Source organism: Dasypus novemcinctus, chromosome 17 (genome assembly GCF_030445035.2).
Source record: "Dasypus novemcinctus isolate mDasNov1 chromosome 17, mDasNov1.1.hap2, whole genome shotgun sequence".
Taxonomy (NCBI): domain Eukaryota; kingdom Metazoa; phylum Chordata; class Mammalia; order Cingulata; family Dasypodidae; genus Dasypus; species Dasypus novemcinctus.
In genome coordinates this window covers 3,873,263-3,888,213 of record NC_080689.1, presented here as the reverse complement: position 1 = coordinate 3,888,213, position 14,951 = coordinate 3,873,263, and the positions used below count along the sequence as shown (strand labels likewise).

The 14,951-nt window shown below is 49.3% G+C and overlaps 1 protein-coding gene across 4 annotated transcripts in view; it reads left to right on the top strand.

Moving 5' to 3' along the window:
* The window catches only part of TMEM131 (transmembrane protein 131), a 245,049-nt gene that overhangs the window by 209,074 nt on the left and 21,024 nt on the right, over window positions 1–14,951 (top strand). For 3 of the 4 annotated variants that reach the window (XM_071208711.1, XM_058278126.2, XM_058278125.2), the window contains exons 26-31: window positions 2,865–3,016; window positions 3,131–3,273; window positions 3,717–3,903; window positions 5,219–5,404; window positions 6,194–6,352; window positions 6,736–7,328. In XM_071208711.1, coding sequence (XP_071064812.1) covers window positions 2,865–3,016; window positions 3,131–3,273; window positions 3,717–3,903; window positions 5,219–5,404; window positions 6,194–6,352; window positions 6,736–7,328 — 1,420 coding nt within the window. The remainder of the gene's footprint in view (window positions 1–2,864; window positions 3,017–3,130; window positions 3,274–3,716; window positions 3,904–5,218; window positions 5,405–6,193; window positions 6,353–6,735; window positions 7,329–14,951) is intronic. The other variant, XM_071208710.1, reaches the window with a different exon arrangement.

The window sequence follows — 14,951 nt, the reverse complement described above, 5'->3', positions numbered from 1 at the left end:
CGCAAGAGACTCCCAGTCAGGTGCCACCACTGACCCAAACAAGCAAGCCGGTCCCGGGACCAAGAGACCTTCAGGCAGCATGAAGCAGAGCCGTGGGGCCCTGACTTAGTGGAGGCTCAGGGAAGGCCTTGCTGGGAGATGCCATGTGAGCCGAGACCCCTTAACTGCCCACAGCATCGGCGGTCGAGGGTGATCTGAGCAGAGGAAGCAGCAGCCTGTAGACCCTGAGACAGGCTCAAGCTGACACTGACCCAGCCGAGGGGCCAAGGCAGTGACCAAGAGACCACAGGCAGCACAAAGGAAGCAGCAGGCCCCCAGGCCCCGCGAAGGGCTCGAGCACAGGAGAACGCACAGGGGAGGGAGGAGGAACGGGGAGAAGCAGGCGGGGCCCCGGTCAGGAGCCTGCCCTTTGTTCTGAAGGCCGCTGGCCAGGCCTGGGGCATTGTGTGCATGATCTGCTCAATCCAGAAAATAGCGGAGGCTATGTGGCCCGGTCCAAGGCTGGAGTACTCGGCTGAAGTATAAACAGCTGTGCGTTCTAGTTTCATGCCCTTCTCTTGGAAACTTTTTTGTGCTTTGTTTTTCCCATCCATAAAGTGAAAATACAAAAAATTCTGGATTGTCTAGACTCCAAATAACTGGAAAGCTCAATAATCAGAACTTTATTTCACTCTGCTTTTAGAAGAAAGAAAATGCACTTGAGTATATAAGCTAATATTTACTCTGCTTATTATATTGATTATTCGAACTTCTCTCATCATCATAAGACACTGATTGCTGGCCACAGTGAGAGATGCAAGGATGAGTTAGAGGACTCCAGACCTCAGAAATTGATTTTAAATAAGAAGTTCTGGAGGAGCTCCTAGGATGAGCTTAGGATAAATTCAACAGTGCTATAAAACTGCGGTTTTCAAATTATTTGGCCTCAGGATTCCCTTATACTCTTAAAAATTAAGGATTCCTGTGAGGTTTTTGTTTGTTTATGTGGGTTACGTCTATCAATATCAATAATACGTTTATCAACCGTATTAGAAACTAAAACTGAGAGATCTTTAAAACCTTGATTTTTCTAATTCATGCTACATGGTGCGGCACGTGCTTTGGCATGCAACACGGTGCTTCGGCATGCTGCATGGTGCAGCACGTGCTTCTGCATGCTACATGGTGCAACACGGTGCTTCGGCATGCTACATGGTGCGGCACGTGCTTCGGCATGCAACACAGTGCTTCGGCATGCTGCATGGTGCAGCACGTGCTTCTGCATGCTACGTGGTACCACACGGTGCTTTGGCATGCTGCATGGTGCGGCACGTGCTTCAGTTTGTTTTTTGCATACTTCCCATTTTGTCACACAGAATATTAAAGCCACATGTTCAAGAGTTGAGATTTAAAAAGCTAAAATTTATTACTGCTTAATTAAGGCCTTGACTTTTTTTTTTTTGAGTACAAATGCATGGCAATGAAAACAACAGTGACTGCTAGCAGAGTTTGGTCCTCTCCCTTGACTCATGCTAAGAAACCAGTCCTCTTGCCAACCATCAGTGCAAATGTCAACATCATAAAAAGGATAAACAACATCTATTAGTATTACTATGAAAATGATTTTGCACTGTGGATTCCCTGGAAGAACCTCTGATATCCCCAGGGGTCCATGGATCTCTGAGGCATTACAACATCCTAACATGTTTCCCAAGCCATCGGATGTGAAATTTGCTAATGTTTTATTGAAAATACATTCTAATATATAATTGTGTCCAGTTACTCAGAATAGTTTACTTAAAGGGGAGTGTGGTCTTCAACCACTGTGGAGCAATTAGAGTGTTCTCTGCCCTAGTAGACTCTGAAAGATCAGAATAGATTAGGTGTTGAAAAAAAATTTTTACCTCAAAAGCAAGAGTTCAAAGTGCTGTGCTTCTTTAAATCTGTTGCTGTAAGTTATGTTTGTATGATAGTGCTTTGCAGGTAGAGATCTCCGTGCGTATTCTACCTAATGGTGCCCGGCAGAGAAGCCGAGGACACAGAACTCATTCTCCTTCCATGTGTCAGCAGGGCCAAGAGAGGCCACGGGCTTCGCTGCCCGTCCCCCAAAACGCTTAAACTGACATTGCTTAAAAATTAGAGCAGTGTAACTGTATGTGTGAATTATAATTTTTTAAGTTAGAAAAACAAAATATTAATCTTACCTACATCTGGCTGTCAAGAAGTCATATTTTGATTATTAAACTAAGGTATTTAAACTTCAAATCATCAAGAGTTTATCAAACTATGTGCTTAGCTTTCAAAATAAAATTCAAGGAGAGGTTGATATGACTTGAACATATTTTTACACATAATACAAATAAAAATGCTGATTACCTTCCAAGGGGAGGAGTGGGAAAGCCGCGACAGGGAGGCAGTCACAGTAACTGGGGTGCTGGGTGTTCCTTCCACAGTAACAGGTGCCGGGTGTTCCTTCCACAGTAACTGGGGTGCTGGGTGTTCCTTACACAGGGGTTCGCTTTGTGCTAAAACATTGAGCCGGCTCATCCTAGGCTTGTGCACTTTTCTGCGTGTGTATTATATTTCATAATAAAGAGGGGTTGAAAGTGAAAAAAGAACATCTGTATACAAAAACCCATGCCCAAAGCAAACCTGTGGGCTTGGGGGCCTGGGGACCGTAGAGCCCGTTTGGTCTCACTGAGGGATACAGAATGTCGTCACCGGTCGCCCAGCTCTGTCGCCAGCTAACCAGCGTCTACGTCACAAGGGGTAGAACCGTTTACAAGTTTAATCAGTTCTCGAAGTTATATTGGGCTGTAGATGAAAGGGAAAAATCGCTTTTCCAGAAAACATGGTAATAACTCCTGTTCATTTACCGATTCAAGGCTCATCCCTTGCAGAGTTCAACGGGGTTTACGGAAGGCCTATCTCGACATTTAATCTTAAACCTCATCTTAAAACCAGGAGAAAAGAAATCTGTCAAAGTAAAGTTTACCCCAATTCACAAGAGAACTGTCTCTTCACTAATCATAGTCAGGTACGTTCTGTGACTTAGGTGTGAGCTGACCCTTCATATTTATATAAAAGCCTTTATTTGATTTGTACAAATTCAGTGGGGGAAATAACTATCTCATTTTTTATTCTTGCCTAGAAATAACCTGACCGTGATGGAGGCTGTGGCGGTCCAAGGACAGGGAACAGCTGAGACCCTGAGAGTAGCCGGCAAGCTTCCGGGCCCGGGCAGCTCCTTGCGCTTCAAAGTCACAGAGGCCTTACTGAAAGACTGTACCGACAGTGAGTACACAGGCTTGCAGAGGCACAAACTTCAGCCTTTGCCTGCAACAGTAAATAGTCGTAAAAACAAGGACAGCATTTCTCCACGTTCACACATTGATGGTAGTGATGGATGCTTATGATTTTAAGGAAATACCCTCTTGCTGTCAGACCTAAAGAGATGGTTTAATTTGGATCTTAAAGATTCAAAGTGTCAATACTCAAGACATGCTATAACCGATATACTCTCAGTGTGAAAAATAAAGCCTAATTAAACTTGCTTTCTAAAAATGATGTAACCAAGCAGAGTATTTCGTGATGAAATGTAGGTGATGGCTGATTTCTTTGACATGAGGGTGGTTCATAATCTGTCACGTATGATAGTTCTTGAATAATCTGTGCGTGATTTGGGCTGGGCTCACGTGATGGCAAGATTCATACTCAGTCCTCGTTTTTCCCTCTAGCTTTGAAACTGAGAGAACCAAATTTCACATTGAGAAGAACATTTAAAGTAGAGAATACAGGACAACTTCAGATTCATATAGAGACCATTGAAATCAGTGGATACTCATGTGAAGGATATGGCTTTAAAGTTGTTAATTGTCAAGAATTTACACTGAGTACCAACACCTCCAAGGACATAATCATATTGTAAGTATTTTCTCATGAAGTCTAATGAATCACGAGCTTCTCACTAGCAATTTTTTTTTCTTTTTTTTTTTTTTTTTTTTTTTGAGGTACTGGGGGCTGGGGATTGAACCCAGGACCTCGAGTGTGGGAAGCTGGCACTCAACCACTGAGCTACATCAGCTTTCCTGGGTTTTTTAGTTTTTTTTTTTTCCATTTGTTTTGCTTGTTGTTTGTTTTCGTTTCTTCAGGAGGCATCAGAAACCGAACCCAAGACCTCCCATCTGGGAGGTGGGTGCTCAACCACTTGAACCATATCCAGTCCCCTGTTTTCACTGGAGTTCTTTAAGCTCCATATATGTTTTCATATTTACCAAGGGGGAAAAAAGTCTTTATCCTTAAATACATTCATTTGACTTTTTAATTTACATTTAATTTTTGGTTTAGTTTTAGCTATTTCTTCATATTTTTGTTCTCAAAGTTGTAGAACTTCCTGTGTCTCTAAAGTGAATCAGATAGACTTAGAAGCCAGTTTCAAAATTACTTTTTAGAGTTGTGTTAAAGCATAAGATGCTGGGAAGGAAATTGACTATAAAGTCACAGTATCTCAACAGTAGACCAGAGGTTTGTATCATATATGCACCATTTTTCCATATGGTGCATTATAATAATGTGTAATATTTTGGTGAAAAGGTAACATTTTATTGTTTATATAGATGGCAGCATATTTTCGCAATTGGTAACTTGTTATGTTGTAAGATCTGTATAATAAAATATCTCATCATCAACAGATATTTACTTGATAAGTAGCTACATTACTACATGCAAGTCATTATGCTTAGCAGCTAATGTTGTGTTGAGGCATGAAATACCTCTCCTTGGGTGCAGATCCATCTAGTTGGAGAGTGCACAGTCATGAAATAACAGTAAAATTGTGGCAATAAGAAGTAAAGCAGAAAATGAAGAAAAATATGCTTAGGCTAGGACAATTTAAAAAGAAAATTTATTGGGAAGCCTGGGAGAAGAGTGTGGATTTAAAAAAGGAGAACAAGAAGGAGCAAAAGGAAAGAAGCTTAGAAATCACTTTATGAATTAATAATTCTGGGAACTTACTATTGTTCTTTCATGTAATTTCTGCAGTTATCCATGGAATATAGTTATTCCTGTATTAACCTATGGTACAGTACTCTTGCCTTGCCTTAAAATGAGGAAGTTGAAATAAAGTATCACTCTCTTAACTTCTGTGTTATGTTTCAAAGGCTGATAGGACCGGTGTTGTATTTAAACTGCTTGTAGTGTAATTTCAAAATCCACCCTTACTTCCATCCTTCTCTTCTAGGTTTACCCCCGATTTCACAGCTTCTAGAGTTATTCGCGAGCTGAAGTTCACAACCAGCAGTGGCTCTGAGTTTGTGTTTATATTGAATGCGTCCCTCCCCTACCATATGTTGGCAACCTGTGCGGAAGCCCTCCCCAGGCCCAACTGGGAGCTGGCTCTGTACATCATCATCTCAGGGATAATGAGGTACTGTGTCTTCTCACGAGGTCGGTGCTCAGGCGCCATTTGACAGTTTCTTGTGTCCCCATGACCATTCTCGGTGCTGGAGCCCCCAGTGACCACACAGACCAGCCCCCCCCCCCCCCACCTTTGTCAAGCTGACATCCTGCTTGGGGACAGCTAGAACCAAACCATTCTTGAGCAGCATGTACCATAAACAAATGTCTTTTTTACCTTTGGAATTTGTGATACAGATTAAGTATATGTTTATTTCATAAAGGAAAAAACATGTATAATTAACTAGACAAAGTTACTTGATTTGAGTATATATAATTTACTCAACATAATGTATTCTTCTTGAATCATACTTTAACAACATGAAGCCTTTTAGAAATACTTTGTAAAACCTCAGCATCCTTATATTGCTGTAGTATTTTGAGAATCAGATATACTCACCTTTAAATTAATTTACATAGTTACTCATCCTAAGGGAAAGGTCTTGGCCTAGAGAGTTGAAGCTAAAAGAAAAGATAGAAGCTTCTTCGTGGTAAAAAGAAAAATCACCTTCTGGTATCTGTTCTGATATAAATAATTATTTCCTCCATGTAAACATCAGTGTAAGATGGCATTCTATAAAATTTGTGGTGTAAACTTTTATCCATAAAGCTTAGTTTGTTACCTTGTCCATCAAAATTTGTCACAGACCTTTTTTTAAATATCATATTCTATTTTCCCAAGAGACTATGTCTTTCCCATCGAATTTTGTTCTTTCACTCAGCAATGACTCTTGATTCCCCACCTTCTGTCCCTCTGCAGTGCACTCTTTCTTCTGGTCATTGGAACAGCCTATTTGGAAGCTCAAGGAATTTGGGAGCCCTTTCGCAGGCGCCTGTCCTTTGAGGCCTCGAACCCGCCCTTCGATGTAGGAAGGCCATTTGATCTCAGGAGCATCGTCGGTGTCTCACCCGAAGGAAAGTATGTTCACATGCCAGAAGTAGGTGCTGTGTGTACACAGATTTGGCTGGCGTAATGAAGAGAAATAATGAGTTTCCTCTTTCCTTAATTCTAGCTACTTAATCATACCCTGTGTGTAGCACTCATTTACCAGTCATTCATACCAGATACTGTGCTTTTATTCCATTAGCAGGGGTTAAAATATTCTTAGTTAGATTTCTAACCAGTACATACATTTTCAGATACACAGACCCTCTATAGAGTTGTGAAAATTTATCCGTTTCCTGCTGTTTTTTCCTTAGAGTAGTTTATGTTTGTGATGGCTGTACTGATGAGATGAAATATTTTGAACAATAGATTTCGTAGGTTATTATTTACTGATCTGCAGTTGGTCCTTTTTTCAGCTTGAACACACTTGGCCGTGACCCCAGTCCCAATAGGGGGTTCTGCGGAGCAGGAGTCGCGTCGTCCAGGCCCAGCGCAGGGGGTGCTAAGCAGTGTGGCCCGGCTGCGCATCCGCACAGCAGCCACAGCAGTCGGGGCGCAGCCGACGTGGAAAACGGCAGGCCCAAGAACAGTGCCGGTGCCTCCAGCAGGACTTGTGCCCAAGCAGCTGCCTCACAGTCTGCCAGCAGAACAAGCCCCCTGGGCTTAGAGCCCAGTGCAGTGGCCCAGGGCCACCCCCCAGGGAGGAAGCCCAAGGGGGCCAAGCAGAGCCAGCATGGCGGCCAGCACCAGGCCCACAGCCTGCTGGAGCAGCACCCGCCTCCGCCGCCGCCAGTGCCTCAGCACCCGGAGCCCCCGCCGGCCCGCCTGTCCCCCGCCCCCCTCGCACACCCCGCCCACCCAGAGCATGACGGCGGCACCAGACACAGCTCGGAGGACTCCGACATCACCAGTCTCATGGAAGCCATGGACAGAGACTTGGACCACCATGACTGCCCACCCCTAGAAGTGTTTACAGAGCAGCCCCCGTCGCCCCTGTCCAAGAGCAAAGGTAAGCCCGCCCGGTCCGAAGTGAGGGCCGCTCGGGAGCCGCGGGATCGTGGCCGGGCCAGACCGCTAACTGACCAGGGGTGCTTCCGGCGCAGACTTCTCCATGTCAGAACGCAAGCGTCCGTATCCATTTCACATCAAAGATGGTTGTAGTTCTCAGGTTGCTTACCAAAACCAGAAATTTGCTTGGCGCCTACTGTTTTCTTTTCACCTGTGATGATTGTGTAACTATGAGAGGTTGAGCTTTTTTGTTAAGATAATTTTGAATACAGTAGTAAAGTAGAGATTATCTACGTTTTTTTAACTAAAAAATGGGATTTCTGCAAAACCTTTACTCTAGAGCAGGGATTGGCAAACTATAGCCAGCAGGCCAAATCGCCTCCTGTCTTTTAAAAAAGGTTTTGTGGGCACACAGCCACGCTCGTTTACTGGTATCGACCGTGACTGCAACAGCGGCAAAGCTCGGGAGCTGTGGCTGAGACCATCTGCGCGGCAGATCTGAAAGTATTTCCCACCTGGCCCTTTATGGAGAAAGTGCGCTGACCCTGCCGTAGCATTCTGCATACCATATTAGTTATCTGTCTCTGAGTAACCAAGATCCCCAAAACCTAGAGGCTTAAACCTCCTTCTTGGTCTCCCAGCATCTGTGGGTCAGATGGCGCCACTGGGCCTCAGACCTGCAGGCGTCCTCAGGTGCAGCTGGAGCCACCCGTGGCCAGGCTCGCACGTGTGGCTCCTGGTAGGACTCGGCCCCTCGCATCAGTGAACTTGGGTCCTTGGCTCCTTGCTGGCTGTTGGCAGGCCTCGGTTTCTCTCCCTGCGACAGCTCATAGGAAGGCAGGCGGCTTCTTCAGAGAGCGGGTAGGATGGAAGCCACAGCTTTTATGACCCATCTTGGAAGGGACATCCCATCACTTTTTTTTTATCCCCCCCCTTGTGGCTTGCTTGCCGTCTGCTCTCATGTCCATTCGCTGTGCATTCTTCCGTGTGTCTGTATTTATCCCATCACTTTTGCAGTATTTCCTTCATTAGAAGTGTGGTCTGTCACAAACTCAGGGAGAACTCAAGGGCATGAATGCCAGGGGTGGGGTCCCTGGGAGCCATCTGAGCAGAGGGGAGCTAGCCCCTCCCTCCCTAGATAAGTGTGAAATCCAGATGGTGGCCTCCAGTGGTATCTCAGCTGGACCCCTTTACTGCGTGAGCTTTCTTTCATCTCCTTTCCCTCGGGTGGCAGCCAAGCTAATAGGTATTATGCAAGGCCTGTTTCAGTACCTCCCTCATTGCACACCAAGGAGTTGGTGCCTTTGCTCTGTACAGGGAGCAGGGTACTTGGCAGCCCTGACAAGCCATTAAGAAACTGACATCAGGCTCTAGGAGTTTTCTTTTGGAGAATTTCTAAGTCTCGATATGAAGACTAGTTATGTAGAACTCTTAGAATTATATGCATTTGGAATTGCAAAACAGTAAAATGTCTTGAATATTGAAGTGTAATATACATGTAGAAAGCCAGTCTTGTAAATGAACTTTAAAAAGGTGGGCATTGATCTCAGAGTTGCAAAATTGAAGAATTTCATAAAAACTATAGACTTTCAGCCAGTCAGAACCTTTGTAGTCTCAAAAGCTAACCGCAACAACCCTGCAAGCAGTTGTCACATTTACATTTACCTTGATGAACAGTCTCTTTTTAGAAGCAACCCTTTCTCCCCGCCCCTCCCTCCAGTATTTCACACAAGAGCTTCTTCCGTCCGACAAGCTTGCCTAATGCCTGGCTGTTGAAGGCTGTCCACAAGGGCCTCTCTGCAGGTGAATGGGCTGCCTGAGTCTGGCCGTTGCCCTGGTCACCCCTAAAGTCACTGCCCTGGCGGACGGTGTGCCCTGAAAGGCCCTCTCTTCCTGGTAGGCCAGGAAGTGACCCACGCAGCTGGAAAACCCCTTTGTGCCGTGCACATGGTTTCTCTCCTTGCTGAGCTACACCCTGTAGCCTGGGCAGAGACCGTTGCTGAATGGAGGGTGAAAGCCTGCGGAAGCTGGGAACTAGAGCCGTCCGCACCTGGCGTCTGTGCTCGCTGAGGCGCCTGGGGTCGGCAGCCTCCCTTGTCTCTGTGCAGCCGTCTCCAGGGAGGGGAGGCAGAGCGGTGTGCGGGGAGAGGCCGGGCTCCGCCAACCGCAGCCCCGGTCGGAGCCTGGCTTGGCCTCCCTCTCTCTGTGACCTCCCGAAGCCTCCTTCTGCTTATCTTGAAAATGAAGAGAATGGCTCCTACCTGCATTGTGGGGTATAGCTTCCAGTATGGGGATTTTTAGGAATAGGGCTGGGAGGGTGGCAGGAAATGGCACCTGCTGAGTCGAAGGTGGCTGCAGAACACACCGGCAGAGGTGTCTGCTTGGCGCTGCGTCTCAGCGTGAGAGATGGGACCAGCAAAGGGCTACGGGTAGAGTCCTGGGGGCAAGCCCAGCAGGAGGGAAGCCAGTGGCAGCGTGACGGCCAGCGGCAGCGTGACGGCCAGTGGCAGCATGATGGCCAGCAGCAGCGTTGATGGCCAGCGTGCCCGGTGGGGCCTGGTGAGGCAGCAGAAGCAGTGCTGCCCAGAGTCTGGCACTGGGGGCATTGTGCATGAGCTTGGCGAGGGCAGTGTCTGTGAGAAGGAAGCCAAGGCGGGCTGCTGACAGTGGCCGCTTCGCAGTGTGCTGGTGGAGGTGGCGAGAGAAAGGGAGCTTTGGCTCTTTCACCAGAATCTGCCGGTTTCTTTAGTTTTTAACTAAAAAAAGGGATTCACACACTGTCTGGCAGTATTTATAATTAAAAAGAAAAAATAGGCACGTGATGCTTGAAAATATCATTGGACCAAGCACAAGGAGCAGGCAGAGCTGTGAGTTGGTGGCATTGGTCGGGTCTGAGCACTTTACAGACACAACTCCATGTCCCACACCCCCTGGCAGCTGGCACTGCTGTTACCCAGTTCTCCAAAGAGGAAGCACAGTCCAGAAGGGCTTGGGCAGCCCAGCCAGGTCTGTGAGCTCACCCCCCAGGGCACCTCCACTGCGCTGCCTCCTGCAGGAGGGGGAGCAGATGAGGAGGCTGCTGGTGGGCCCGAGTTCCCGGGGCTGGGGGGAGACTGTCGGGTGGATTAGAGACGAGGGGCCACTGACTCCCCAGCTGCACAGGCCAATAGGTAGGTAGAGATGAAGGGGAGCTGAGAGAATTATTACCTGATAACATAAGAACCAGTCACCCATGAGATGAAAGAGGGAAGTTTTAACGTGAAAACACATAAAGTCTGAAATAGTCAAATTGCAGATAGCTTAAAACTCTGTGTTCCTGGAGTCTTAGGAAACAGTGGGATTTGCGGAGCAGCCCCCCGGCAGCCTCGGCTGAGCTGAGGGCCCGTGGCCCTCCCCAGCACCTGAGTGGGGTTTCTCCTTTGCCCTCTGCAGCCCGAGGGTACACGCTGAAAACTGGGGCACTGGGCTAAGACATTGCTGCGGCTCTGCAGATCAGGCACAGCAGGAAGCCCGGGATGAGAGTGCTCAACAGGGTTGGCAGAAGAGGGACAGACATGCAGGCCTGGGTGAGGGCGGCAGGAGCGAGGGGCCTTGGGCCAGAAGAGGGACAGACATGCAGGCCTGGGTGAGGGCGGCAGGAGCGAGGGGCCTTGGGCCAGAAGAGGGACAGACATGCAGGCCTGGGTGAGGGCGGCAGGAGCGAGGGGCCTTGGGCCAGAAGAGGGGCAGACATGCTGGCCTGGGTGAGGGCGGCAGGAGCGAGGGGCCTTGGGCCAGAAGAGGGGCAGACATGCTGGCCTGGGTGAGGGCGGCAGGAGCGAGGGGCCTTGGGCCAAAAGAGGGGCAGACATGCAGGCCTGGGTGAGGGCGGCAGGAGCGAGGGGCCTTGGGCCAGAAGAGGGACAGACATGCAGGCCTGGGTGAGGGCGGCAGGAGCGAGGGGCCTTGGGCCAGAAGAGGGACAGACATGCTGGCCTGGGTGAGGGCGGCAGGAGCGAGGGGCCTTGGGCCAGAAGAGGGGCAGACATGCAGGCCTGGGTGAGGGCGGCAGGAGCGAGGGGCCTTGGGCCAAAAGAGGGGCAGACATGCAGGCCTGGGTGAGGGCGGCGGGAGCGAGGGGCCTTGGGCCAGAAGAGGGACAGACATGCAGGCCTGGGTGAGGGCGGCAGGAGCGAGGGGCCTTGGGCCAGAAGAGGGACAGACATGCTGGCCTGGGTGAGGGCGGCAGGAGCGAGGGGCCTTGGGCCAGAAGGCCCCTGGGGTCAAGCAGGCCACGGGCAGGTCAGTGCTGGGAGCCACAGCCAGACAAAGAGCACGTGGGGCAAGGGAGCGAAAGCAGCTGGAACGAGGCGTGAGCACCTTAAGGTTTTCAGGTTCAGCCTTGACAGTGGGGTGCTGGCACGTCACAGGGCAGCCTTACACAGCACTCTGGGAGCCTCGTGAGTCCAGGAATTCAAAATTTTGGAAAGGTCTACAGTACCTATGCTTCACGGTTCATGAAACTGTAAAAGTGGCCTGGCGTCAGTCCAGCTTAAGTTGTGCCACCAACTGAGTCTCGCCATACCAAGTTTTGTTTCTGAGCGAGTGAAGGGAAAGAAGCTTTGAGAGGTTTTTGAGTCCATAAGGCCTAGGAGCCAGATATTGGGAGCCTGAGAGTGAGAGGAATTCCATGAGTCTGACACCCGTCTCTTTGGTGAGTATTAGGGAGAAGCAGGTTACCATGGCGAGGCCCCATGGAGGGTGTAGGAACAGAGCGGGCGACGTGGTGGTTCAGTGTAAACGTGGGGTTCGAGGTGCTCACGTCTGATCGGTCAGCCCTCCTGCCTTCTGGGCTGCCTGCCAAGGGAGCAGACAGACAGGCTGACAGTGCAGAGTCCACCTGAATCTCCCTAACACCGCCCGAAGCAGGGTGCCTGGTAAGCACGGGTGACGCCCGCCGTCCTGTCCCTCCTCTGCCACTGTCCAGAGCCATCTAAGATGGCCAGTCTGCGGAGGAGAGCCCGCCTGATCGCCCAGCACAGGCGCAGAAGCTGGGCGGGTGTGAGCACAGAGACGGGGTGGTACCAGCTCTAGGGAAGCTGGCCCTCTGCGTCCAGCCCACCCCGTGAGAGAAGAGGCCCTAGTGGCTGACCCGTGCAGAGAGCCGTCCCCCGGAAGGGAGGGCGTGGGCTGCCTTAGCACCTTGTTACTCAGTTCTCCCCGGGCCTGGCCACTGCGACCTCACCTGGAGCTGGGTGGAAGTGTAGTGCGTTTAAATCTGCATCCAGCCAGGTGCACTGGGGATTTAGACGCTGGGGGAGGCTTCGTGACCTCACCAGCAAGATGAAACCCAGTGAGGGTCCTGGGGAGCTGAGCCACGAGCCCAGCCAGGGGTGCCGTGAGCAGGCGAGGAGCGGCTGGAAGGAAGCCAGGGCGCCTGCCCAGAGAGAAGGCAGGGCTGTCCTCGAATTGTGTGCTTGGGCCTCCTTTTTGTTTTTAATCCTTTTTTTATTACAGAATTTGTATGGTAAAGAAAGACCATACAAAAAATACAGGGTTCTACTATACCTCCTCCTCTCACCCCGTTTTCCTAGGATAAAAAGTTTGCATTAGTACGGTACCTTGGGTACAATTGATAAAACAGTATTATTAAAATTATACTATTAACGTAGTCCATAGTTTCATTGATTTCCCCCATTGCCTTATTGTTTCCAATTTCCTTGCTTTCTGCACTGATCTTTATTATTTACCTCTTTCTGCTTGCAGTGGTTATAATCTGATGCTGTTTTTTAGGTTCTTGAGAGTGGGAGCTTAGGTTATTGATTTGAGACTTTTCCTCTTTTAAAGTACACTATAAAGCGCTGTAATTTGTACATTTAACTTGCATGCGTGTTGTAAAGGGGTATAAATTACTCTGCTAGTCCTCCTTTTTCTGTGCCCCAGACGGGGGACCTCTCAGAATACTCCACAGAAGAGCTCCACATCCAAAGACGGTCAGACCCGAGGGACTGCGAGACCACCCTGGGAGCCAGGGCTCCGGGTGGGAGGCGGGGCGCGTGAGCCTGGCTGCCCGGAGAGCCCCTCTCCACCTCCAGACGCCCTCGGCCGCTGCTGGCAGCACAGGTCTCCCCTTCGGCTGCCGCTCCTCTCAGCTTATCCATTCTCTATTCAGATGGGCTCATTACCGATACTGGTTACGCACCAGTCAAGTCACGGTGCCCATTAGTCCAGGCCGCTGAGCTGTGGGCTCAGCCGCTGTGTATGGATTTAGGCACTTTATCTGAATTTTAGATTCCCACCCCCCGCAGGAGCGCATGGCCTGGAGGAAGACGAGTGCTCCGCTGCCGTCCAGGCTAGAGCAGACACAGGCGGGAGGTGGGCCCAACCGTGGCCAGAGCAGGAAGGATCCAAACTCAAGCTCCCGGAGAAAAGGAAGGAGGGGTGGGGCAAGGACTCGGGCATTACCGTGTCTGTAAGGCGAGTCAGTGCTCTTGTCAGCCTGGAAGGTAGTTTGGAACCACACAAGCCCCCCGGGCCATCGCAGGAGGCAGGCTGCCGAAGAGGGCCTGAGCTGGGCAAGGGGAGGAAGGGAGGAGAGAACAGTACGGGTAGGATCCCGTCACTCAAAACTGGGGTATCCATCATTTATCCCAGTGACTCAGAATTCCCCAAATTCTACTCCAAACTCTAGGTGCATTTCCTCCTGAGATGCCCGTGGAATTATACCCACAGGAGTCACGAGAGAGAGGAGATCAGACACTCCGTTCTCCTTAGCAGTCTTCATCTGTAGGCCCAGCACCAGCCTCTGATAAACCTCGGTGGCACCAAGGACCTAAGCCAGGGATTCTCAAAACGCTGCACCTCCCAGTCACCCAGAGGGCTTGTTAGAACAGACTGCTGTGCTCCGGGCCTCGGAGTTTCCAGTTCAGCAGATCTGGAGGGGGCCTTAGAATTTCTTTCTAACAAATTTCCAGGTGTAGCAGTTTGATATGGTTATGAATTCCAAAAATAGATTATGGATTATGTTTGTAATCTGATCTATTGGGCATGTTTGAGTTAAGAGTAGGGCTTTGACTGGGCCACATCATTAGGGTGTTGAGTCCCCACCCCTTGGTGGGAACAGATAAAAAGCACAGCTAAAGGACAGAGTTGGAGCTTTTGATGCAGGAGCTTTTGATGTTGGAGTTTGATGCTGAAGCCTTAAGCTGGAGCCCCAGGAAGTCAGCATGCAGAGGAAAGAAAAGCCAGCCCCAGGAAGAGAGGAACCCTGAACCCAGAGAGAAGCAAGATCATGGAAGGAAGGAACCCAGGAAGCCTGAACCCTCTCAGATGTCGGCAGCCATCTTGCTCCAACACGTGAAATAGACTTTGGTGAGGGAAGTAACTTATGCTTTGGCTTGGTATCTGTAAGCTCCTACCCCAAATAAACACCGTTTATAATGCCCAGCAGATTTCTGGTGTTTTGCATCAGCACCCCTTTGGGTGACTAATTAATATACTTGGTTTCTGGTGGAAAGACTGGGCTTTAGGGAAAGGAGAAGCCTCAAAAGCCTTTTGCTTAGGTCAGTGGCTCTCCAAGTGTCACCCCCAGATCAGCAAAATCAACATCACCTGGTATATTAGTCAGCCAAAGGGGTGCTGATGC